Source organism: Pempheris klunzingeri, chromosome 16 (assembly GCF_042242105.1).
Source record: "Pempheris klunzingeri isolate RE-2024b chromosome 16, fPemKlu1.hap1, whole genome shotgun sequence".
NCBI lineage: Eukaryota > Metazoa > Chordata > Actinopteri > Acropomatiformes > Pempheridae > Pempheris > Pempheris klunzingeri.
Genome location: NC_092027.1, coordinates 9,323,621 through 9,347,247, shown reverse-complemented (window position 1 = coordinate 9,347,247; position 23,627 = coordinate 9,323,621). Strand labels below are relative to the sequence as shown.

Genomic DNA, 23,627 nt, shown 5'->3' with positions numbered 1-23,627 from the left:
GGATTTGAAGTAATTTTAGCTTGTTACATGTAACTGTCTAAATTGGGTTTTTAAGATAAAATGAGGTACTATGGCAGGTTCATTGCAAGGTCAGCATGGACTTATAGAAACCTTTAACACCGACCAGAAGCCCAACACTGAATCCACAAGTTTATAATATCCTTTTGATCCACTTCCTCGACTTGATTGTGTCTCTGAATCACAATAAGTGAGGGACGTGATCAGATGAATACGCCTCACACACAAACACACCCCTCTGCTCCCACCCCTGCTCTGTAACGTAGAGCTCAGCTGCTCTATGGTATTTCCCACAATAACGTCCCAGTTCGACACACTGACTCTGTCATTTTTCCTCTGACCCCTCCACTCCTCTCTCTCTCTCCCCCTCTCTCTGTCCCCAGGCGCTCGGACCGGACTGAGGACGAACACCTTCTGGTTTCAGGTACGAGAACAACACATCAGCAGGTTTGACACAGCAGCAGTGGATGGTTTGGTTCAGTTTTTGGGATTAGAAAGGTTTAAGCCTGCCATTGAAATGGCCTGGAGGGGTGAGCTGAGGTCAACCGCAGCCCGGACCGGGATCGAATTGTTTCCACTGTTTTTGTTTGGTTTTTTTATATTGGCCGACATACTTTCATGAAGGGAAAATGGCGTTTCTTTTTCTTTTTTAGTCATATGCACTAGCCTAGGAGAGAACTAGATGGAAATGGGAAATATAGTTTTACTATATAATCTGTTTTATTCTTAACAGTCATAATTGTATCTTGTCAATATTTAGTCTGGAAATTACCCCATATTAGTAGAATACAAGGTGCAGTGTGAGCAAAGTAAATTATAATGATTTTTTGTATCTTCTTAGCAGCAAATATCACTAACATATACAGATGTAAAGTTTGATTGTTGCTGTTGTTGTTCCATTGACCAGTTGGTTTATTTTTATGTTATTGACATTTTTCCTGACTTTACCTCTGCTGACCACCAGAACTGATCAATCAGACATGATGAGCAACATCAGAGGAGGCCCTGGGAAAATGAAGAACATGTTAACTGAGATGATGGTGCTGTTGGGGTGAGTAAATTCAGATTGATAACACACATTTCCAACAGCCTAAACCATTATGTTTGATCACATTCCCATTTTAGGTTCTAATACAATTAAATATTTATACAAGTTTATTTATCCTGAATGATAAAACACAAAGCTACAAACCTAAACAATCATAGACTATAAGTTTAAACAAAACTACATGTGAAATACATGTGATAATAAATACATACATAAATATCCTAAAAAATTTATGTACATAATGATGTACATAATAATTACTGTCTTCCTCAGATTTGTAATGCACAATGTTAACATACAAATTTATTATTTGCATTCCCATTTTAGGTTTTATATCACAAAACTTTTTGAATTTTTACTTGAGTAGTGATCGAGAAATTCAACAGCTAATTCAAACCATGCAACATTTTATCATTATTTGGACAAACTTGTAAAAAAAAATGATTTTTATATTTAATATTTTTGCCACCATTATTGACAGATATATTCTCAAAGGGCTTTAAAACTCCTAAATCATGAATGAGACTCTAACCTTTGACCTCCTCTGAGGATACGAAAAATCTCTCTGATTTACGATAAAGACTATTCTTCTCACAAAGCTCTGTTATCTTTTAGAGTCTTTGGTTTGAGTTACGGTGCCATTCAGAGACCTGACTATGACGACACACCCAACCCAGAGTTCCTCAACCCGTCCTGGATGGCCAGCATCCCTGATGATCAGCCGCTGTCTGAGGTCACCATGCCCGGCACCCACAACACCATGGCCCTTTTTGGCGGTGTGTATGCCGAGTGCCAGACATGGAGCTTGGCCTCGCAGCTCCGAGCTGGAGTCCGCTTCCTGGATGTCCGCGTCCGTCATGTCAAGGGGAACCTCACCATCCATCACGGGGTGTCCTATCAGCGGGCACACTTCGGCCATGTGCTGGAGGGTGTGTCTGATTTCCTGCGAGAGTATCCCAGTGAAATAGTGCTGATGCGTCTAAAAGAGGAGTTCAGTGAGACGAATGACATCTACGGCGCTGTGGTCGACTACATCCATCGCTACGGTCACTGGGACCTGCTGTGGCACAGCCGGCTCGTGCCAACCATGAGAGAGGCCCGAGGGAAGCTCATCGTCCTGCAAGACTTTTCTGGGCCAGACTTGGGGATGCGCTATGGTTCTCTGGACATAGCCGATGACTGGAGGGTATGAAAACTATTAATAAAAAATCAACAAAACCAACATCAGCCCACAACATAATGGGAAAGCAGAAAATGTGCGTAGATCTAAGCCAAGAGTCGTGTGTTTTAGCTGTTAGAGTTTGAGGTGTACAGTTACGTTTTCCAACCAGGATATATAAACTATTGGTGCAGTATTGAAATGAATGCTTTTGAGTAATTAAACATTCGGTGTTCCCTGTAGGTACCCACCATTCTGCATGTGGAGGAAAAATGGCAGAGCGTCTATGAACACCTGGAGGCTGCACCTAATGGAAACAAAGCCCAGATGTTTCTCACCTACAGCAGTGGAGCTGGTGTGTTGGCGTTTCCCAGAGCCGTCGCTCAGCGCATCAATGCACAACTCTACAAATACCTGAAGGGCAAGACGGACCTGAACCAGCGTCTTGGTATCATATGTATGGACTTCCCTGGTGTTTCTATTATTCAAATGATCATTGACTTCCAGCTCAAAGAGGTCACAAAGAGAAAACTGGCCTTTAACCAAGTTAATAGCAAGGGTGGTTTGAAAAATATCATTTCGTCAATGAGAGAGATGATCAAACATCTTGTCGGTAAAGTCTGAGCTGAAACTAAGCTCGTGTGCACAATGTGCAGGAACAGTAGACTGGTTATTGACTGTACAATCAATGAGGTATCACCATGGACATCAGTTCTAGGTCAGATTCAGTCGTTAGGCATAACCATACTAATCAACTGTATTGAATTTGATTTGAAATTATACCTCCTTGTTGTGTTATTCACCAAAGATACTGGAAACAATTAAATGTTGCATAAAAATAAATCAACATGTGGAGTTTTGTGCAGTAGTAACTGTTTTCACACGTTTTGTGAATATACATCACTGGTCAGCTCATTTGGAAACTATGAGAAAATGAAAATAAGTCACATAAATAACAATGATATAGTGCTCTTCCTTGGAAAAAGAGCAGTCCATCAGCTGCTGCAGATATTTGCTGACTTTGCAGAGTCATTTTTGCAGTCCTGTGTTTCTTAGCTGTCAGGAGTTATGGTTGAGCCACAAAGGATGCAAGCAGTCATGTTTTACCATGTTTGACCAAGAAGAATGTGCGTGTCATGGAAACTGAATTATCAGCTTGTGGTGCACATGAGAGTTGATAATCAAATGCCAGAATGACACAAGATTGTCACAAGTCTCACAAAGATTTTTAATTGCTTACAAGCCATGAGTTGACATCAGCATTACACAGATAACGGCTAACTGCTCTCCAGCCAGTTCTCACAGTACTTTGAGATAACGCATATTAGCTGTAGACAACGAGCTGGGTGCACATGCTGTCCTGGGCCATGATATTTTCATGGCCTAAAAAGAAAAATCGTCCCTTATCCGTAATATTTTATATCATCTCAAAACATTCAGCACCAGCCTTTACTCTTTATACTTTTCCACATTCACACATATCCTGTTGCCAATTATTTTCTCATTGTTACCCAGGGCACACTGACACAGGAAGAGGTCCTCCTCCAGACTAAAGCCTTTTATAATAATCTGGCTGGTGTTCTGTTTCACAACATTGTTATCAATTTACTGAGAAAAGCACAAAAATATTGGAAGATACAGGAATTTCCCTCACTTGTGGAATAAAAAAGACAATATATCTGGTTCCACGTCCATCAATGTGCAAAGCTAAAATAGTTTAGTACTGTTTTATTTGTCTTTTATTACTACTTCTGCAAGTTCTACAACTTTTTGGTAGTGCAATACTGTATCGTTGGAGTCTCCATTTAAGGTAGAGCTGATTATCATCTTCAATGTTGCTCCAAACTCTATATTGAAAACACGCAGCGAACGACCCTGTCATGACTTCCATGCCCCTTTAAAACCCTTTAAAGAGGTTTCCTTTCCAACAACATGGTTGCTTTTTTAGACCTGGTGCTGAAATTACAAAGAATATCAAAAATAAACCATAAGCAGGTGCACTCTGCAATCAGTTTTTCACAGTCAGCTGCTCTACAGAAAATAGTAAAAACTAAATGTGTGATGGAAGTGCACTCTGAGGTTTTACTACCACACTGGTGCAAGCAACTTTAAATTAATCCCATTAAGATTTATTCATTATGTCCAATAATTGCAAAATGTAGAATTTCAGTGTGGTTTGCAGGAGACATATGAGGACACCATGTGACTGTGACTGGTTTGTGGCCTAAAGCACTTGTAGCATGCAGATTGTTTGTGTCAGATAATAGATTTTATCATCACTTCTTCGTGGCTGAAAACAGAGAGCGTTGCAAAACAGTTGCTGAAACACTTTGGCTTTACGTAACATGTCTTAACATCCTGCCAAAACAGCAAAGGATGTTGACAAAGTTGACAGTTTGTTAAGAAGCGACAAACTGTGACTGATACACTCACTTATTGAAAAGTGGAAGAAGAAGAATTCCTTGAGGAGTCTCTCCATTCAGACCCACAGGTACAGTATAACTCTGCTGCAGCAGCTCCTCTTCCTGTTCATGTCTGTGTGTAACTGTGACAAGACTTTTACTTTCCTCACTGCAGACATGAGCCCGTCTTCACAGGAGGAATTGAGGCCTCAAAGTGCCGTGCTCATTTCAACACTTGGTTAGAAGTCTTTCCTCCATCACATTTATGTCTTCATGTTGTACTGCGATACCAATTCTTGACCCTGTCCCTCTTCCTTTCTCGTAGTTGTTGTGAATATTATTTGGTGGATGGTTATGATTGCAGCCATTGGTTTGGGTGAGTTTAAAGCTGTTTGATCACTGCAATATATTATTTTGTATGTTTTTGAAACTTTTTCAAAATCCCACGCTATTATTGACATCTTTTCCGGATCTGGACACCTGCATCACAGGGGCTACACATATGGACCGTTGTCCAGTACAGCCCAGCATCCCCATCTACCTGATAGTGCTGGGAGCAGCCAGCCTGCTCTCTCTGTCTCTGACCTACACCAGGAGCTTCTGGGAGGACGGCTTTGCTTTAATTGTAAGCTCGGTCTGCATGGCCCTCCTGCACCTCTTCAGTTTTGGCTGGTTTATCGCAGGTGGGTGAAAATATCAGCAGGATGTTATTGTTAACGCCAAGATAAATATCCCTACATTCTTGAATCAGGCAGTGGTGTACAACAATTAGGTACATTTAGTCATGTGGTGTGCATAAGAGTAAATGTGAGGTTCTTATTTTAGTGCAATGCTACATTACACTTCTACGTCACTACAATTCTAAAACATGTGCAATAGTTAGTTTAAAGCCCCTAAAAAGTATGTCTCCACAACTTTAGTTTTGAAGGACAGTTTTAAGAGGCTTTAGAGTTGACCTTAAGAGTTAAACATTCAAAATGACTGTACAGGTTTGGTTTGATCAGATTTGGTTGACAGTGACCAAACAATTATCAAATTCTGATTTAAATGCAGCTGAATCCTGAGTCACATCGAGTTCAGCTAAAAAAATGTTCTGAAATGCTCCCCTGTAGGCACCACCTGGGTTTATGCCGTACATCCTCCCAGCTACTCACCTGGAGAAGCTCGGTACTGCCACCAGACAACCTACCAGTTTGCCTTCATTGTCACCACCCTGGTGTGGGCCACCATGGCTCTAGTGTTTGTCTGCTGTTGTTGCTTCGCCACAGTGACCTGCTGTGCGACTGTGTTTGCACGACGCAGGCTGATACCTAACCGCTATTCTTTCTACGGAACAATAAGTGATTCTGAGGAACCCACTGCTGGTGATGTGTGATACAAATTGTAGCTCATGTCTTCAAGTGTCTGAGGAATTTACCGTTACACTGTTTGACAGGGGTGAAACTTTTACCAATTTTTGACAGTCAAGAGGGTTATTTTTATTATTTGTGGTAGATTTTTGATTCTTTGTGGTCGTACAGTAGATATAAATGTTGGAGGCAGCTACAAGTAAAAGCCCTCAAAATTGCTACAAGATTTTTTCTTCCTGCAATCTTCCTGTAACACTTGAAGAAAGGAGCCTTACCATACTTGAGACTGAAGTAACATTTTGCACTGTCACATCACAAGCTTCCTGTTGACGCCAAACCATCATTTTAACAGATAAAAGATAAACTGCTGGATGTTCAGCTAACATTCATTCAATATTGAGATCGAGAGAGAGAGAGAGAGAGAGAGAGTGTGTGTGTGTGTGTGTGTGTGTGTGTGTGTGTTTTCTGCAGTGGAGTAATTTTCCTTGATTGCACCACCTAACATGGTATTGTAACAATTGTGTTGCTTGAGATTGAAGGTTTGATGTGTTGTTTGCTTGATTAAATGTGTAAAAAATGAAACATTCAATATACCACATGTCTAAAGTATTTAATGAATCCTGAAGACCGATAGATAGATAGATAGATAGATAGATAGATAGATAGATAGATAGATAGATAGATAGATAGATAGATAGATATTTGTGGTAACTTTTAATTCAGGCTTTCTTCGGGACTACTATAGCAGCTACTGGGGTCCTTCTTACGTCACACACACACACACACACACACAGACACAGAACTATCTCCACTAGTTAGCTGCTAGCCGTTAGCTAATGTCCATGCTGCGGTTATCTGGCCGGTAACTGAGGAGTCCGCCGATGGTGGAGGTGTGTAAACCAAGGAACCAGAGGACTTCTTAGTGGTCAGTGTGACTGAAAGTGTTGAAGGAGGTGAAGCGCGGGGTTTAATGACCATGTGGAGCTCGGGCCGCCGCGTCCTTCAGGATCTGCTGCTGCAGCCTGCTGTCAGGAGCTTCTCCCTGACTCCTGCTCAGGTCAGTCAGACTCTGCTCTTCACAACACAACACTAGGAAACTACATCTAGAATCTGTCACCGTCTCAAACTGGTTCGCACCAGGAGGGTCAGCGTTGTGACACCATTACTTCTGGTTAATGTTACAGATATAAATATAACCAATTAACTTATAGTCATAAAATATTCTTGAATATTACAATACTTTTCATTGCTTAAACTACACACCACATCACCCCATTGAGTTTAAATGCACAAAACTAAGTACTCCTATAAACCTAAAAATGTTAATGAATGGCCTGTTATTTATCATCACGTTATTTCTCACTTCATCTGTAGCAGTGTAAGCCATATACATCCATATATGTGTGTGCATGAAACATGAATTTAAATTCCCTACGAGTTAATCATTGCACCAGTGAATGGGTATTGATCTATAGAATTTTAAGTAATCCAAATATATACATTTTTAAGTGAATTAAGAGTCTGTAACTTGAGAATAATTGTCTTTTATTTTTTACTTTTGTATCAATATACTTTATTAATCCCCAAGGGGAAATTCCATTCCATCAATCATCCTTTTAGACATGTTTTCTGTCTTTTTTGCATTCAGAGAATCTTGGGGGAAGATCTTGACATGTGTGAAACTTGACGTGCATCTGCCTTTGAAACAAGTCTTTTTTATGAATGACATGTATATTAACAGGAGATGCTCCATTTAAGTGGAAAGACAGAGAGAAATGGGCCCACAGAAACATACCAGTCCACTCATAATAACATCATCACTACAGTTTAGCTGGAGAGCCATAACAACAAAGATCACAAATCCGCACAATCAACATAAACTGAAGCCCTGTGAAGGCTACGGTTAGTTTTGTTTTTCACATGGACGTGACAGCAGATATACAGTTTTATGCTTGATGTTTCCACAGAACACAGTCGTGGTAGAGCGCTGGTGGCAGGTACCCTTATCTAAAATCGGCAGTCCGCCGAGGCTTCACCCTCGAAGACACCGAATCTACAAGTTGGTTGAAGACATCAAACACAATCCCAAGGACAAGATGGAGCTCATTCTGACTCAGACAGTACCCAGTGAGTGTCTACGGTGCTTCTAACAGATCATATAAACCTCACATTTCTGATTTCAAAGTTTTAACAATTTTCTTTGCGCAAATAAAACTTTTGTTTGTCCTGATAGAGCTTGGTGGACGAGGAGACACGGTGTATGTGAAGAAGTCTATTGGCAGAAATAAGCTGCTGCCCCAAGGCCTCGCGGTGTATCCATCACCAGAGAACAAACACATATTTGCGGAGGAGTTGAGAGTGTGTATTGCATTTTAATTAATTCAGTCATTTATTCCCCCCACATTTCAGATAGCAATATATCTATTGATGATTGTCACTTTAACTAACAACAGCTTTTGCGTGAGGGGAGGCCAGAGGATAGAATCCAAACCCGCACTGGACAAATGGTGAGTTTTCATCAAGTGAAGATTTTTTTCATCCTGTACTGGAGTCACAGTTATTTAGTAACAGCTGTGACTTTTCTAACTAAGGTTTCCTGGTGTTTTTTTTTTTTTTTTTTTTTTTACAGACTTTGGAGTTCCTTAAGCGCTGCACGTTGAAGATAAACAAAATGCCTGTGGAAGAATTTCAGGTCACTAAAGAGGTCATCTGCAGACAGTTTCTCAAGAAGGTATGGTCTTTTCTTTCCTCTTCCATTTCCCCTACATTGTATTATCTGCTCAAAATATGTCCTGTTCATGCCCAGTTTGACATGAAGTGCCTCTGCTAAACATGACAGTAATTGTTTCATTGACTTAAATAAAACTTTTCCATAGCTGGGAGTTGTTGTGCCACCTCATGCATTGAGTCTTCCGTTTGAGTCAGTCAATGAAGTGGGCGACTACTGGTGTGAAGTTCAGGTGAGAAATGTTCTTTTTCAGTGCATCACGTGCCTGCAAGTGTAGCTCAGCACTATGGATGTTGTTTTAGTAGTTTGTAGACATTGATTTCAAACATTTAGCGTGTTAAAAATGTTATGTGTGGGTGTTTACATTATAAGGTCTGTCTGTTGCAAGAAAATTGACACATTTTAGCAGCAGCTATATACTAGAAAGACAATATATTTTTTTTTAGTTACCTTGAACCTTAACCTTTTTAATATTTCACCACAATACCCCAAGAGCACTTCTTCATGTCACTCTCATCATCCCAAAACAATTAAAACATCACTAAACATAAGCAGGTTGTGGCTGATGTTCCGCCAAAGACCAGACTGCTCATTCTTCATATTTTTATCTTTCAGGTTAATGGAATTGACAAAGTTCGCATCCCCGTGTCGCTGCTGCCTCACGAAGACCCGTCTGCAAGTTATCAAAAGCAGAAAAAACAAATGCAGCAGGAGCAGGCAGACTCAAATGTTCCAGGACCTGCTGATGAAGAGGACGCTGTTGGTCTGAAGGCTGTGTCTGCAGTGAGGGCTGAAGCTGGTAAAGACTCTGTTAGTCAAGTTAGTGAAGCTTCGGCCTCAGCAGGAGAAGAAACGGCAGCAGGAACGCAGACGAGTCAAGACAAAACAGCACCACCAAGTGACAGTCCCAAAAAAGAGTAAAGTGAGGGGATCCATAGAGCTCAAATGGACCTTGTTTACCTGTAACACACATTATACAGGCATAAAAACATTGTGATTATTAAAATGCTAATTTTCATTCCTTTCAGACGTGCATCCTTCTCATGCATGTGCACGAGCCATTAAAAATCTGATCTGTACGAATATTACAACTGAATGTAAACTTAATTTTACTCAGTGTTGTGAGTGAACTGTGAGGAACAATACACACTGCTGAAGGTCCACCAACAGAAACAGTTCAGAAAAGTCCTGTGGGATGCTTCTAAGGAACCTGTAGAGGTTTCACATTTAAGGAAAATGCAGCATTGTTGGGAAAAGTAAGTAACTTTTGTAATGCCACTGCATGTAAAACGTGTATCACTGTGAAACCAGACATAACCAGAAACCACCCAGTTGCATTCAAAGGTGTGGAGCCAGGAAAGGAAAAGATTTATTCATTAATTAATTCATTTTAACTGCACAACACCCATAACAAAAGTAGAGGATAAACAAAACCAAACAAAAAATTCCCAGTCACGCCGTTGAACAGATATGTTATTAACCAAGAAGTGCTCTGAATGTCTGATTAATAAAGAAATGCACATTATCAAAACACCCTTTGCACTGCCTAAGAGATGTTGAGAATAAGGTGCAAGGCAAAGAAAACAAACATTCTGTTTAAGCTCTATAACTTATATTCCTGTCAATAAGATATGTCTATGGATATGGATTCATACTGTCAGGTGTGTAAATGTGCTCTGACAGAAGCTCTGCAGGCGGAGTGTACCATAGCTGTGAAAGCAGTTAATTTTCCTGGACTGCTGGTAATGTTTTTGCCAACCATCAGATTATTATTTGAGGCAGATCAGGTTGTGCATGTGTTGGTGCGGTAATGGACTACGGAGCTGCCGCCGCACCCTGCCATAGTTTACAAATGGAGATCTCTGCAAAATCCAATTTGTAGTGAAATATAATACATGTAGAAATATTTGTCAACATTTATGCTCTATGGAAATAGAGCACTGGACGGTGGACTACCCATCGCTTTGATATAAGAGCAGGAGACCGTTAGAGCACAAATAAATGTCAGTGCTTCTATGAAAAGCTATTTAAAAGGCTGCCTTGTAGTATTGAGAGAAGATCGATCTTTACAGTCATTAGAAAAGAAAACAAATCTGCTATATCCTCCAGCACTGGAGAGATTGGCAGTATCACATTGAACAGCTCATAGCAGTTTCGCTCAATAAAAGTCTTAAGTGTATTTCTGTCTCCCTGGCAGTGGACAAGCCACATAAATAGATATTCCTCATTCACTTTGATGGCAAAATTTTCCTAAAACGGGAGCAGAAGAAAGAAATAGTTATTCCTCTCAACCACCTAGACACAAATGTGCTCAGCATTTGACATATACACTTGTTGCATTACTGACAACTAATCATCAAATTCAGCATAATATAAAGAGCCGCCATTGGGATTTAGGAGAAAACTACTGAACTGTAAGATGCAGCCAAGTAAAATTCAGAGTTAAATTCCAGTTTCGTGTTAAAATCTGATGGGTTTTTTTGGCCTGATTGTAGCTACAGACCCATCTGAAACTGACAGGTTTGGTTCTCTGGCAGTTCTTGCATGTTCTTTGGAAAAAAAAGAAGAAAACAAATAGGGACAAATCAACAGCAACACCCTTAATTTAATGAAAGTCATTATGAGCAACTCCAACATCTTTATTTTTTTATTACAAAGTTGTTTGTGTTGAGATAAATATGTATAACGTATAAATGTCACAGCTTTCTAATGAGTCCAGTTCATTTCTCATTATCAATGGCAACATTCTACGAACATTTGTACGATTGCCAGAGAACCAAACCTGTCTTGTGGAGTGATCTGTCTTTGTCACAATAAAGGAGCCGTACATCAGTGTTCACTGTATGAACAGGAAGCACACACGTTCAAAAGGAAAACATTTATATTGGCCACTTCAGGGTCACATTGTGTCATATCAGTCATCAACTGGCCACAGGTACCTTAAAAACACAGTTACATTTTTAAGTAGGTATAGCGCCTATATTTACTGTGACTGGGGTAACACCTTATGAGAAAGTTGACCAAAAAAAACCAACTAAATATTACCAATTCAACGCAAATACAGAGGAAGGAGGGCAGCAGGGAACATCTGTATTAGGGTGTGATTAGTTTCTTTCCAAACACTGAAGAGAGATCTGGAAATGTCTAATCTATTTTCTGATGCAGGGTTTCCACATGCCTCCACGAGTCCACAGTATGAGATTTAGAAACCATATTTGGCCTGGGTCTGCCGGCGGGTCAGCTTGTTTTCTGCCCAGTTGTTCTTCAGCTCCAACTCGCGTTCCTTTGCCTGTGACGGAAGAAATTCAAGTAAAATTCCTGGTAAATTTTTGTGGGATTAAATGTAGATTGTAGATAAAATAATGCCTTTTAAAATGAGTACGCGTTGATTTTAAGTTTTTTTTGGGTCATTTGAACCATTTTTTTGTTGTTTGTTTTAATTCAAAAATGTAAAGAGATTTTCAAATGCTGGCGTGGGATCTGTAAACAGTATGCAAGTCTAATTATGGGGATCAGGCTGCCAGAGATATCACAGGGGGGGGGCAAGCCTGAGTGAGCACACAAAAAATGTGTGTATCCCAACACTGAATACTATCAATGGTGTGTAAAAAATAAAACCCGTGTGATAGAACAACAGCACGACAATCACTGAAGGTTAAACAAGACGCTGCTTAGTTGACTTAAGAGAGTTTAGAGAAATTTGGCTCCTTTTTAAGCTGGTTTGAATGCCTTGTGTGGATGTGTCATGGTGGATATGTCGGATATGCAGCTTCCTGTATAAACCTCAGGCGTACTGTAGTCAACACGAGCCTTGAGGTTTGCTCTGTGCAAACAAGCATGTCGGCCATCAACCTGGAGCTCAACGTGAGCAGACATGCAACACTGGGAGTGCAGACTCCTGGTATGTTTGTACAGAAACCCCTTACTCCCATCCTGCACTGCATCTCCTTCAAAACCAACTCAAAATTAATCATTGAGGTTTGCTCAGTTACACTAGAAGCTCTTGCCTAAGCTACAATATGTGATTTTAATTGAACTCTGAATCCCTGACCCTTGAATCCTAGGCTGTTTTTGGAGTCAAAACAATTTCTCCAATATTAGGTGTTACGCGTCGGCATAGACGTCCCCATGGAAGCTCGCAAACATGAGCAGATGACAAAATGTATGTTCCACAAATGAGGCACTCACCTGGTGTATGAGATACGTTATCTGATGCTTGCGTCGCTGTTGTCCTGTAGGCTGTTCTCCTTTTTTCTGCAGAAATGAAAATGGTTAAAAAAAAAAAAAAAAGACGTTACATTAATATCTAAGCAGTAAATGTGTTGTAATGCACGTGTTGTAGTCTGACTACAGGCTCATGTGATCAATAAGGGCATGTTCTGACCGTTTATGCTTTCTGACTTACGTTAAATCATTTTTGTAACAGCCCTGTGAATATCAAACTCATCTGCGTGTTTCGTTTGGTAAAAACCTCAAGAGTCAAATAACCAAAGCCATTTGCTCCCTCGTGATTGCTCACGTTACAGGAATAAGAATCCTTTCTGTTGTAAGGTCTAAACAGGTCTTGTGCAATAAGATAAGATAAGAGCAACTTTATTGATCCCGAAGAAAATTGCTTTGCCAGAGTACAGTACAAAGTTGACGCAACATACAACACAATGACGTGTTGTTTAGGTCTCGAAGATATTTCTCTTTTATATTGCACTTTAGTGTACTTTTTATTCTGCACTTTGTTCTTTATATATTTATTACACAGTATTCTAGTGTGTTTCTTTTATACTTTTTATGGCACCTAAGGAGGATTGCACCTTTCAATTTTGTTGTACCCGTTATAATGGCAATAAAGACAATAAAGATTCATTCATTCCACCACATCACACATTCTAGGGCCGATGGGTTTCCGTTCTCAACTGAGTGTAAATCAATGGTGAACAAGACCACACAAAATCCTTCCACTTTCTGGAAGCTGAGCTAAAAATCTGAACATGAACCTAAGCAGGACCTTACACCCAACCCTGTCCGTTCTGGACCTCCTACTGTGACGGAAATGTAGTCAGGTCACCTTGCTGAAGGACTGACGGGTCTGCTTCTCCTCCGACATGCTCTTGGTCATCCACTGCTGGTTGCCACTCAGCTGGTCGTCCCCTTTGATCTCCAGAAACTTCACCTCCTCTTTGCCCCTGTTGCGTTTCCCTTGCAGCCGCATGAACTGAAGTTCAGGAGGGAAATGCTCATATCAGTTAAACAACATTTTCAACCTGGCTTGGAGTGAAACAAAACCATGCTGCAGCTGGTTATACAGCTAAACAATACAAATAGAAGAAGCAGCATTCTTCTTACCGCTTCATCATCAAACATGGCAGACTGGTCAGGCTCTTCAGCCTCAGTCAGTCCGGTGTTAGGATCTTGGTAGTATGGCTCATTATAATATCCCTGTCCAAGGAGGAAAAGTATGGGATGTTAAATTCATTTTCAGTTCTTCCTGGTTTACATCTCTTTATTGTCTATAGTTGATCATAGGACTGCTCTCGTTTTTTTGACTTGTTTCCCCTGGACAACTGTAGTTCAAGCTGTTAGCTCACTTGGGATACTGGCAGCCCTTCTATTCACTACAAACCACTGGATTTTGTGCATTGTTAATGTTTCAAAATGGCAAAACAAGGATTTCACTGCAAACGCTCAACAGATCTGAAACTATAAAAGACCAGTGTGTGACTATTGTTGCCTCCATGTATATTTTTGGAATTGATTTCAAGGCGATCTTATTCTACTTGTGAGTGTGTCACAATAGCATCTATACTGTAAACGGTATCTGTAGTACATGACTGGATATCGGGCAAGTGAATGCATGCCTCGACTATTCATGAAGTCAAGGCTTCCTGTGGGTTTTCTTGACACACTCAGATCAGAGCTGACTGTTATAATAAGATATTCCAGCACTTAAAAGAGGGCTGCATTAAATATTGAACTTAATGTAATTATACATGTTATCATGCAAGTAAAATCATACATAGTATAATCTGAATTTAAAGCCATTCGGCTAACATAGATATAAAGGTATAAGGTACTGTATGAGTCATGATTACCGAAGGGAAAGCTTCAGGGCCTGCCACTGGCTGTTGGTACTGAGGATATTGAGCCCCCCATGCACTCGCTCCCTCATGGTTCCCTGCGAAGTCAAGAGGGGCGTCTGACTGACCGGGCTCGTCTGCTGGTGCAAGAGAAAGAGGCTCTGTGGCGGCTCCTGTCTCAGGGTCTAAGCTTGGGACGACTGCAGGGAGAGGCTGGGAGCTCTCACCCAGAGAAAAGTAGTTCTGTGGGGTAATGTCCTCCTCGTTATCCTGGTCGTCAGTGGCTATTTGTCTTGCCAGCTGCAAGGCAGCTGACTTCGCTGCAGCTTTGATAGCAGAGGGGGATGCACTAGAACCGAGCAGACCCTGAGCCGGCGTCCCTGGCTTCGGTCCTTTGGGTTCTTGGCGCTTGGTGAGCGCATGAGGAATCAGAGGTCTGTCGATCTCCTTCACTGTCAGGTTTTTGGGTTGTGGTAGAAGGGAGGAGAGGCCTGAACCTGCACTCTGGAGAAGGCAAGAGATAAGACAGGAGATGAATGGAAAAGGGGCAGTGTGAGATCAGGCAATGGCAGCTACATTGCTGCAGTCTAATAATAGGGGTATACAAAGGGGATCAAATAATATATTCTGTCATTGGTTCCCAGCATTTTAATGTATTTTTAGCCTTTCAGAAGGAGGAGAAATGTTGAGAGGAACATCAGAGGATTTTCTCACCTGAGGTTGTTTCTTCTTTGATGGTTCATCATCATCAGAGTCTGACTATGGACAAAAATACACAGATTATGAGTTACAACTTGATAATATAAAACAGGAAGCAAGCGGCTGGTCGGACTCGGTACTCACATCCCCTCTCTGGATTTGAGGTACAGTAATCTTGACGGGCTCTGTTCGCTTCCTCGGCTTAGGCAGGCTAGAAAATAAGCCTCCTTTAGATGGCTGAGGATCTGGGTCATCGTTAGACGTGCTGTTCCCCGCTGAAGGGTTCGCTTTTGTCTCCTTGCTTGGTCCATAGTCTCCACCAGCCGATCCTGTCTTTTTAGGGGCAGGCAGGAGGGAGAAGAGCCCTCCTGCGCTGACTTTGCTCTCCGGTGCGGCGGAGGTCGAGGTTTCTTCTGAGTCACTTTCATCACTGCTGCCATAGGCGACTAAAGACATGTTTGCGGATGTTGTTAGAGGTTGTTAATCTGCAGTAACTCGTGGACATGGATAACCGCTTCCCCTTGATTAGGTATCAAGACGCCGCGCTCACACTTCCCGATGATCTGACTTCAATCTAAGGTAAGATAATATTTGATTAATAAAGTAATCCCCGGTGGAGCTGTAGTATAAAGAGAAGCCCAGCAGGTAAAAGCGGGGCCTCACAGCGAGCTCAGTAAATGAAAGGACTGCACCAACTTCACGACGCTAGCTAATGTAGCTATACATATATATCTATAAATGGCTAGGCCGCCGCAGCAAACGATATCAGCTAACCGAGCCTCTCCTGCTTAGTCAAACATAAATCGCCTCGTATCTGTTTTTACACATAATACAACCTCGGTTGATGCGGCAGTTGAGTTTATCGCCACAAAACGGAGCTTTTTAGTCCCTAGGCTCCATCAAAACATTCGCCTCCATCATTCATGATTGAAGAAAACGGCAACTGCGCAGCTTTCTGCGCAGCTTTTTCTTCTTCGTCTGTTCTTTATCAGTCGGTAAACAACTTCAGGGCATTAACGCCCCCGGCGGACCGACTGTGTCCAAAATACAATTACAAATGCAGTTTATCTGTGAATCTATTTCAGTAATCATTTGGTGCCGTTGTTACACTGAATTTGTGGGTTTTTAGGTTTTTAGTAAACGGGGAGTAAATGTTTCACTATAAACTATACAGTGTGTTGTGGAACCTGTACAGAATTATCCCATATTTATTCTAGCATCTTTTTACTCTGCATCATTGCAATACTGTCGTACACACACACACACACACACACACACACACACACATACACACAACACACACACAGACAGTCACTTAGTATCTCAAAATGATGAGATACTTTATCAAAATAATGACTTTTTGAGACGTTTTGAGATAATAAGTCATTATTTTGCAAAAGTAGGCACTGGGGCCCCAAAAACTGCAGGTTTGTCCTATTTTTATTGAAAATGTGTTTGAAAATATGAATGACTACAGCACAAAATTTTATTTTTGTATAACTTCATTATTTCTGTTTGATGCTTATATAGCAGATTCACATATTTTTGTTCAATCCAGCGGAGCATGATGGTGTTGTGGTTAGCAGCATTGCCTTACAGCAAGAAGTTTGCATGTTTTCTCTCACAGTCCAAAGACATGAAGGTCAGGTTTATTGGTGACTCTAGATTTCCCGTAGGTGTCAGTGTGAGCGTGAATGGTTGGCTGTCTCCATGTGTGGGCCTTGTGATTGACTGGCAACCAATCCTGGGTGCCAAATGTCAGCTGGAATTGGCTCCAGCCCCCCACGACCCTTAAGGACAAGTAGTATAAGACAAAGGATGGATGGATGGATGGATGGATGGATGGATGTTCAATCCAAGTACTATAAAGCCTATCTATATCTATCCCTGATAGTATTTAAGTAAGGAAAAATGAACACAGTGCACAGAGAGGATGAAAGGTTCTGTTTACCCTTGGCCTCCTACCTCTGCAAATTTACAATGCAAATTTCCAAGCAAAGCACTAATTTATTGCTTGCTGTCCTAAAATTAATTGTATTATTTCACGAGGTGTACCTGCAGTATGACGCCTTGGCCAGCAGGGGCGCTAGTTACCAGTGCAGCTCCACCAGGTGGAGGGGGCGCGTCTGCAAAGTGGGAAGCGGGTTTCAATTTCAAACCCAAACAGTCCGAGGGACGAGCCAGTGGCTTGTGGGACAACGTTAGAACCAAATAGCTGCAGCGTTTAGCCTGGAAAATTGTAACGATATTGAAACACAGACCGAAACCGTGTCGGTACCACCGGCCGTGATTTCAGTCCACAGAATCCGCGAAAAAAAAGTCGCCCGTCGCGTCTTTGCTCCAATTTTCCGCGCCTGGTTAATTTGGATGACAACCCGACCGCTTGGCTTGTTTGCTGCAGGTGCTGACCAGTACGGATAGTGTACCACGTTAAAACGACTGTGTTTTAATTACACATTAACGCTGCAACCGAGCGACATAGTGAGCCATTTCTGCAAGAAACATGCCGAGGTCCAACAGGCAACGAGAATACAAACCCGGAGATCTTGTATTTGCTAAAATGAAGGGGTATCCACACTGGCCTGCCAGGGTAAGCACCCGACGTTAAATGTGTCGTTTCCAGCATTAGGTTTGGTCTCTGCTCTTCGCTCATGCCGTTTGTTTACCTGCGAGGCCTAACGGTAGTTAGCGTTAGCCACCATGAGCTAGCCTAGCTCCGCCGTGCTAGCTAACGTTAACGTCGCCCAGCATCCACACACAGCTAGCCAAATGTAGACAGTTGCAAATTTCTTTTGGGTGATTCATGGTGTAGACAGACACCTCAGCGCCCTGCTTGGATAACTAAATATGACTGTTGTTGCTAGCTGCTCTTTGCCACCAGCGCTGCTTTTCATGTGCCGCTAAAGTGTCCAAGGGGCCCGTTAGGCTAATGTTAACTTTAAGCTTTAAGCACCGTAAAAATAGCTGTTGGGGAGCGGTAACACATGAAATTAACGATCATGTTATACACAACGTTACTTTAACATTAATGTTGGACCATCTGAGGACACGAAGCCACGTTGTAAATCAGCTAAGAATAAGTTTTAAGTCATTTTTTTCCTCCTCCTTATTAACTGTTGCATTACAGACTACACATGGCTGCTGGTGTGTCCATATGTTTTGGTGCTTTGTAAACAAGCCTGTCTGCTCACGCTTGTTGCTACAAGTGTCGGTGTTTCAGCTCGTAACGTTTTAATACTTCCATTACTTTAAAATTTGACCCATGCTTATAAAAACAGCGGCTATAACGTAATGTCTACCCGGTCCATAAACACACAGCAGCCTGGCTTTGCCATCAGTGTGTCCTAGTCACTCAGCATGAGAGAAAATGTTAACTTTTCAAGTCAAACTAGGTCACATATCATTCTTAAACGCAGCCTCAGTCTGAGTTTGATAAATAGCTTTGTGCATACATATGTAAAAATAAGAAAATGGGGATAAACAGTTCGACACTTAACACTGCATTAGAGCCAAAAGTAAAATGGAAAAATGTGGAAACAAAAACAACACACAACCCCTAACCACAACTGGCCTGTACAGTTGAAAAGGAAACGCTGGATTGCAGTCACTTTCGGTTTTTTGGATGAAGCAACCATTCATACATGAGAGCCTCTTAATACGTCAGAACAAATCTGCACTTTCACCCACAGTAGTGAAGTTAGTTTCGGTATTGATCTGTGCCTCTTCCCTCCTTTTTCTTATCAGCCATGCCCTATGTCAGCAGGTTACAGGCCCAGCCCCACCTATCCTGACACAGTGGCCCTATCTGGGAGTGCCAAAAGTCCCGTCTGGCAGAGGCAAACGGACGCCCTGCTCGGCCATCATAACAGTGCTTTCCTGTGCCTCTGTTCAAAGATACAAATAAAACAGTTTACTTTGAAAGCGCGCCCATGTAGTGAGGTGCAGATGGTGGAGGCAAACGGTGCACTGCGATGATGTTAAACATGGGAAGTGAAGCGAAATGACCCCTGTTCTCAATGGGCTCATTAGGAGTTCAAATGGAGGGGAATTTTACAACAGCCGGTAATGCCTCATCAAGCTGAGCAATACATTTTAAAATACCTCTCAACAAGCAGTTAAGTGTACTACATTGTGTTCCATGACTGTCCAGTCCTATAAGGCTAATTTAGCATTAAGACCCCTACTGTTGAAACTTGATTTATTAGGCAATACACAGAACGTGGTCAACAACTTCAGTTATGAAGTAATTATCCAAGTCATTTATCAAAGAAAAATATCAAACGTTTTCTGATTCGATCCTTTCAAACATACAGGTTTGCTGCTCTTCTGTCTTTTGTCATCGTAAATAAATATTTTGGGGGTGTAATTTTAACTGTGTTGTAATTCTATTTAGTATCTAAAGAGTTTTGTGGATTTGTTTTTAAGAAGTTCTGCTCTTTATTTACAGATTGATGAGTTACCTGAAGGAGCCGTGAAGTCTCCGTCAAACAAGTACCAGGTCTTCTTTTTTGGAACGCATGAGACGTGAGTGATGTGTGTTATTGTTGTCAGTCTTATTACTAAATAATGTCAGGGCAGATTTTCATTGAATTTCAGTGTAGTTCATGCTCCCCAGAGGATTTGTGACCGTCCTACCTTTTCTGTTTCTTTGTTTGTCCCAGATAAGTAATCTTAAACTAGCTTTGTTTCCTTTTTAAATTTTATATTTCCACAATTCCCTCAAATTCACAGTCACTGTTCACTATCCCAAGAGGCTCAGTTATGTTTTTTTTTGTCTGGGGTGACCCTGTTTTTTTTTTTTTTTTTTTTAAATCTATTGTGAAGCCAAAATTTCATAGTTCTCAAAAATGTCATGAATCAATTTCTGTTGATCAAGTAATAATTGACTACTATGTGTTCTCATTTATCTAAATGACACAATGGAGCCTGCAAGCTGCGTATCTTAACACCATCTCAGCCAGTAATTTAGATTGATATGGTTGATTAAATGAAATGAATTAATGGTTGCATTATGTTACTGTCTTTTCTGTTTGATCACCACAGAGCGTTCCTGGGGGCCAAGGATTTGTTCCCGTACGCTGAACATAAGGAAAAATTTGGAAAAGGAAGCAAGAGGAAAGGCTTCGCCGAGGGACTCTGGGAGATTGAGAACAACCCCACTGTCACGCACGAAGGCTTAGAGGTGTGTATAGCTCTAGATAGAGGCCAGCTGTATGCTGTGGACGCGTATGAAATACGAAAAGGACGCATTAAGAGGTGTTTTTTTGACAGGCAACACAACTAATCATGAGATTTAGACCAATCAGGTATTGAGGATGTGATTAGAAATTGGCCCTTTTGGACGGAAAGCCAAAAACTTGAAGCCATTCTTTCTACAAACGTCCTCTTGTCTGGATAAATCTGGTTAAGTTTCTGCAACAAATGAATTGTCTTCTTTTACCAGATAAAAAAAAAAAGCACACTACTTTGTTTCAAAGTAACTGGTACCATCATCTTTTAAGTGTTTACTGTTGCAGGAAAACTACCCTGCCGTGGTTTATCCTGTGTGGGTTTAACTCCAAACATTGTTTTCTTGTCTTTTGCTAATATTTAATTGGCCTCAGTCATCAAAGAAGGACAATGCATCAGAAGGAGCAGGGGACACAGGTAGTTCAGAGAAAGCAGATGCCGAGGGCAGCAGTGATGAGGACGAAGGGGCCCTGGTCATCGACGAGAAGAACGAGAGGGGGGGAACTAAACGAAAAGCAGAGGAGTCCACAGAGGTGAGATTTCCTCTCCATGTCTGTGAAAATAAAAGAGTTTCATAGTCGGTTCACAGGTACAGTTCATACCCACTCTGACACTCCTCAAACCGTTTTATAAGGCATCTCCCAAGCGGCCGAAGGACACAGATGCGGAAGATGACTCTAAAGTAGACGGCAACAAGTCGAACGCAGAGGCCAAGCTGAATGATGTGGCTGGACCCAAGGCAACTGCTCCCTCCTCACAGAGCGAGTCAAAACCAGAGGCCCAGGAAAACGCTCCAGCAGGAGGCCAGCTAACAGCAGATAAGGTGAGACACACCTGGGAAAGCATCTGAATAAGAGGGCTTAATGTTGGCTTAAAGGACTATTCTGGTGTTTTTCCAAGTTTTATGATATTACATGTAAAATATCCTGCAGTAATGTTAAGTATAGGTGCTCAAAGGCCATGAAATCTCAAGTAAATCTACAAAATTGGTCGTGCATGCCTGTCCTCTGATTGCTCTCCACTGCTCTCCCTGCAGCCTGTGACAGACAGTGCTTAACACCAACTCACAGAAGAAAACCAAGAACCTTTTGACGCTTTTCTCTGGAATTCAAGCACCAACACAATTACCTGCAGGATGCCAGATTTCAGCTGTTTAATTAATAGGAGAATTTTAAAACGTGTTTGTTTGTATTGAGAGACAAACAAATCCTCATTTGCCATTTTTGGGATATCATATATCCCAGAAAACAAAAAGTTTGCTAATCTGATTTCAAACAATTTGAAATGAGCACTTTATGGCTCATTTATAAATGGGATTTTGGTGTGTATATATTTTTTATTTCTAAGTGCAATTACATAATTACAAAGACTGAATGCTAGGTGTCAAAACATTTTTCAGTTTAGAGGGAATAAACACTGAATATATAGTAAATAAAAAGAACATTTAAACCACAAAAAAATGATAAATGCTCCCATTTGCTGGTTTTAAATGCTAGAAAATGTACTGGAATAAGAAAAAATTTTCACCCATGCTCTCAGCTTTAGTTCATAAATAAAATGTTTTACTTCCATTTGTTTCACCTAGCTTCTCAGCCTCATCGTAAATCATATATTCAAGCGTTGGATACATGAGTTGCACTTTTCACTTTTTTTTTTCTTTCTTTTTTTTCCTGCCGCATTAATCATTGTCTAGTTCACTGTATAATGTTATAATGCAACACAGGTTTTGTTGCTTTGATGTAGTTTATCCTTTATTGCAGGTGACCAAAATATGAGATTCATTTCACCAGGTTGAAATATGTAAATCCCATTTGAGAAGAACTATTTTAGGATGAAAACAGCCACTTTGTAAACCCCTCTGTAACTTTCTTGTGCGTTATTGAAAGCAGAAAGACATTCCTGAATGTTGTCGTGTCGGAGTTTGGACTTGACACTTTTCAAGTCAAGATGGAGCTGGGCGTAAAAAGTTTTATTTGTCACCACTCTTTTTCTGGAGAAGTGATCTGGCAAAACTCTTCGAAATCCAACTCAATTCTCAATTTGCATTCAGTAATCAGTTTTACCAAATATTTGTAATGTTTCTTTTTCAGCTGACTTTGTTAACACCATCATGTGAGCAACACAAATCGAGAATGGGGGAAAAAAAAGTAAAACCATCTGTACAACTTTGGTTTCTGATTTATTTTTTTGGTTCCCAACCCTCTTAACTGGAATATGAGTCTGTTTTATTTCAGTGGTCTTGTTATTTTTGCTGTAAAACAAAGTTGTGATGTTTTAAAAGATGTGTTTTATTTCAACATTTGTTTAGATAACATGTTCAAAATGTGGTGTGTTTTCCACTGTAGGTAATTTTTAAGCTTCGAGTTTTTTGTTGTTTTTTTTTCTTAACGCTAAACTCGCTCACCGTGTTACTTGGATGTCACAGTCGTCATCGCTTCGGTGTTCTTTTTCTGTATTTTTGTCGACATGAGCCCACAGTTGATCAAATGATGATGAACCCAGGAGAAATCTCAGCTTCTAAAAGTGAAAATGTCCAAGATGGCTTACACCTACCTGCACCACCGCTGATTTCAAACTATGAAATGGTCAAATCAAATCTGGAATTTATTCCAAGGATAAAATTTGACATTTAAAGTGTAATTCTTGGTTTGGCTTTCTCTGTTACTTTTCAGAAGCTGTCATTCATCTTAATCTGCTGCTTAGTTTACTGTTGTAGTTGCCAGTCCATTTAATAAACATGTCGATTACAAAAACAGCTTCATTTTGTCATGTTTATATTCATCAAAGCCTACTTTTTTTTAATTGCAGATTGTCCACTTCCTAAAAGGGAAAGCACCTAAAACAATCTGGTCTTTTTAACCGACAGGATTGTACGCTATTACTTTCTTTTTTTTTTTTTTTTTTAATCATCCTTTTGAGTCCTA

General features: G+C 40.8%; 5 protein-coding genes across 5 annotated transcripts; 4 read left to right on the top strand and 1 right to left on the bottom strand.

Moving 5' to 3' along the window:
• Positions 1 to 277: 277 nt before the first annotated feature.
• On the top strand, positions 278 to 3,082 carry LOC139215806 (1-phosphatidylinositol phosphodiesterase). Its single transcript, XM_070846838.1, has 4 exons — positions 278 to 442; positions 983 to 1,069; positions 1,682 to 2,252; positions 2,469 to 3,082. Exons 2-4 carry the CDS (start codon positions 999 to 1,001, stop codon positions 2,847 to 2,849), a joined length of 1,023 nt encoding a protein of 340 aa, XP_070702939.1. The 5' UTR covers positions 278 to 442; positions 983 to 998; the 3' UTR covers positions 2,850 to 3,082.
• A 1,490-nt stretch (positions 3,083 to 4,572) lies between these two features.
• On the top strand, positions 4,573 to 6,558 carry LOC139215878 (transmembrane protein 272-like). Its single transcript, XM_070846914.1, has 5 exons — positions 4,573 to 4,716; positions 4,803 to 4,865; positions 4,953 to 5,003; positions 5,119 to 5,310; positions 5,740 to 6,558. Exons 2-5 carry the CDS (start codon positions 4,805 to 4,807, stop codon positions 6,000 to 6,002), a joined length of 567 nt encoding a protein of 188 aa, XP_070703015.1. The 5' UTR covers positions 4,573 to 4,716; positions 4,803 to 4,804; the 3' UTR covers positions 6,003 to 6,558.
• Positions 6,559 to 6,787: 229 nt separating this feature from the next.
• mrpl9 (mitochondrial ribosomal protein L9) lies at positions 6,788 to 9,731 on the top strand. The gene is made up of 7 exons (XM_070846383.1): positions 6,788 to 7,033; positions 7,944 to 8,103; positions 8,210 to 8,334; positions 8,430 to 8,483; positions 8,606 to 8,707; positions 8,853 to 8,936; positions 9,320 to 9,731. Exons 1-7 carry the CDS (start codon positions 6,947 to 6,949, stop codon positions 9,623 to 9,625), a joined length of 918 nt encoding a protein of 305 aa, XP_070702484.1. The 5' UTR covers positions 6,788 to 6,946; the 3' UTR covers positions 9,626 to 9,731.
• A 1,836-nt stretch (positions 9,732 to 11,567) lies between these two features.
• Positions 11,568 to 16,401, bottom strand: prcc (proline rich mitotic checkpoint control factor). The gene is made up of 7 exons (XM_070846382.1): positions 15,619 to 16,401; positions 15,490 to 15,534; positions 14,791 to 15,279; positions 14,045 to 14,137; positions 13,767 to 13,913; positions 12,893 to 12,958; positions 11,568 to 11,993 (listed from the first exon to the last, which is right to left on the bottom strand). The coding sequence occupies exons 1-7, from the start codon at positions 15,928 to 15,930 to the stop codon at positions 11,907 to 11,909; spliced, it is 1,239 nt and encodes a 412-aa protein (XP_070702483.1). The 5' UTR covers positions 15,931 to 16,401; the 3' UTR covers positions 11,568 to 11,906.
• A 1,224-nt stretch (positions 16,402 to 17,625) lies between these two features.
• LOC139216008 (hepatoma-derived growth factor-like) lies at positions 17,626 to 23,627 on the top strand. Its single transcript, XM_070847056.1, has 6 exons — positions 17,626 to 18,064; positions 19,922 to 19,998; positions 20,518 to 20,656; positions 21,078 to 21,236; positions 21,338 to 21,526; positions 21,740 to 23,627. The coding sequence occupies exons 1-6, from the start codon at positions 17,978 to 17,980 to the stop codon at positions 21,758 to 21,760; spliced, it is 672 nt and encodes a 223-aa protein (XP_070703157.1). The 5' UTR covers positions 17,626 to 17,977; the 3' UTR covers positions 21,761 to 23,627.

Coding starts and splice junctions, on each gene's coding strand:
- LOC139215806 (XM_070846838.1), top strand. CDS start 999: ATGATGAGCAACATCAGAGGAGGCCCTGGGAAAATGAAGAACATGTTA. Junction 1,070..1,681: donor GAGATGATGGTGCTGTTGGG/GTGAGTAAATTC, acceptor GTTATCTTTTAG/AGTCTTTGGTTTGAGTTACG. Junction 2,253..2,468: donor ACATAGCCGATGACTGGAGG/GTATGAAAACTA, acceptor TGTTCCCTGTAG/GTACCCACCATTCTGCATGT.
- LOC139215878 (XM_070846914.1), top strand. CDS start 4,805: ATGAGCCCGTCTTCACAGGAGGAATTGAGGCCTCAAAGTGCCGTGCTC. Junction 4,866..4,952: donor CGTGCTCATTTCAACACTTG/GTTAGAAGTCTT, acceptor CCTTTCTCGTAG/TTGTTGTGAATATTATTTGG. Junction 5,004..5,118: donor GATTGCAGCCATTGGTTTGG/GTGAGTTTAAAG, acceptor CCTGCATCACAG/GGGCTACACATATGGACCGT.
- mrpl9 (XM_070846383.1), top strand. CDS start 6,947: ATGACCATGTGGAGCTCGGGCCGCCGCGTCCTTCAGGATCTGCTGCTG. Junction 7,034..7,943: donor TCTCCCTGACTCCTGCTCAG/GTCAGTCAGACT, acceptor ATGTTTCCACAG/AACACAGTCGTGGTAGAGCG. Junction 8,335..8,429: donor TATTTGCGGAGGAGTTGAGA/GTGTGTATTGCA, acceptor AACTAACAACAG/CTTTTGCGTGAGGGGAGGCC.
- prcc (XM_070846382.1), bottom strand. CDS start 15,930: ATGTCTTTAGTCGCCTATGGCAGCAGTGATGAAAGTGACTCAGAAGAA. Junction 13,914..14,044: donor CCATGTTTGATGATGAAGCG/GTAAGAAGAATG, acceptor CCTGAACTTCAG/TTCATGCGGCTGCAAGGGAA. Junction 12,959..13,766: donor CCCGTCAGTCCTTCAGCAAG/GTGACCTGACTA, acceptor TCATTTCTGCAG/AAAAAAGGAGAACAGCCTAC.
- LOC139216008 (XM_070847056.1), top strand. CDS start 17,978: ATGCCGAGGTCCAACAGGCAACGAGAATACAAACCCGGAGATCTTGTA. Junction 18,065..19,921: donor ATCCACACTGGCCTGCCAGG/GTAAGCACCCGA, acceptor CTTTATTTACAG/ATTGATGAGTTACCTGAAGG. Junction 19,999..20,517: donor TTTTTTGGAACGCATGAGAC/GTGAGTGATGTG, acceptor TGATCACCACAG/AGCGTTCCTGGGGGCCAAGG.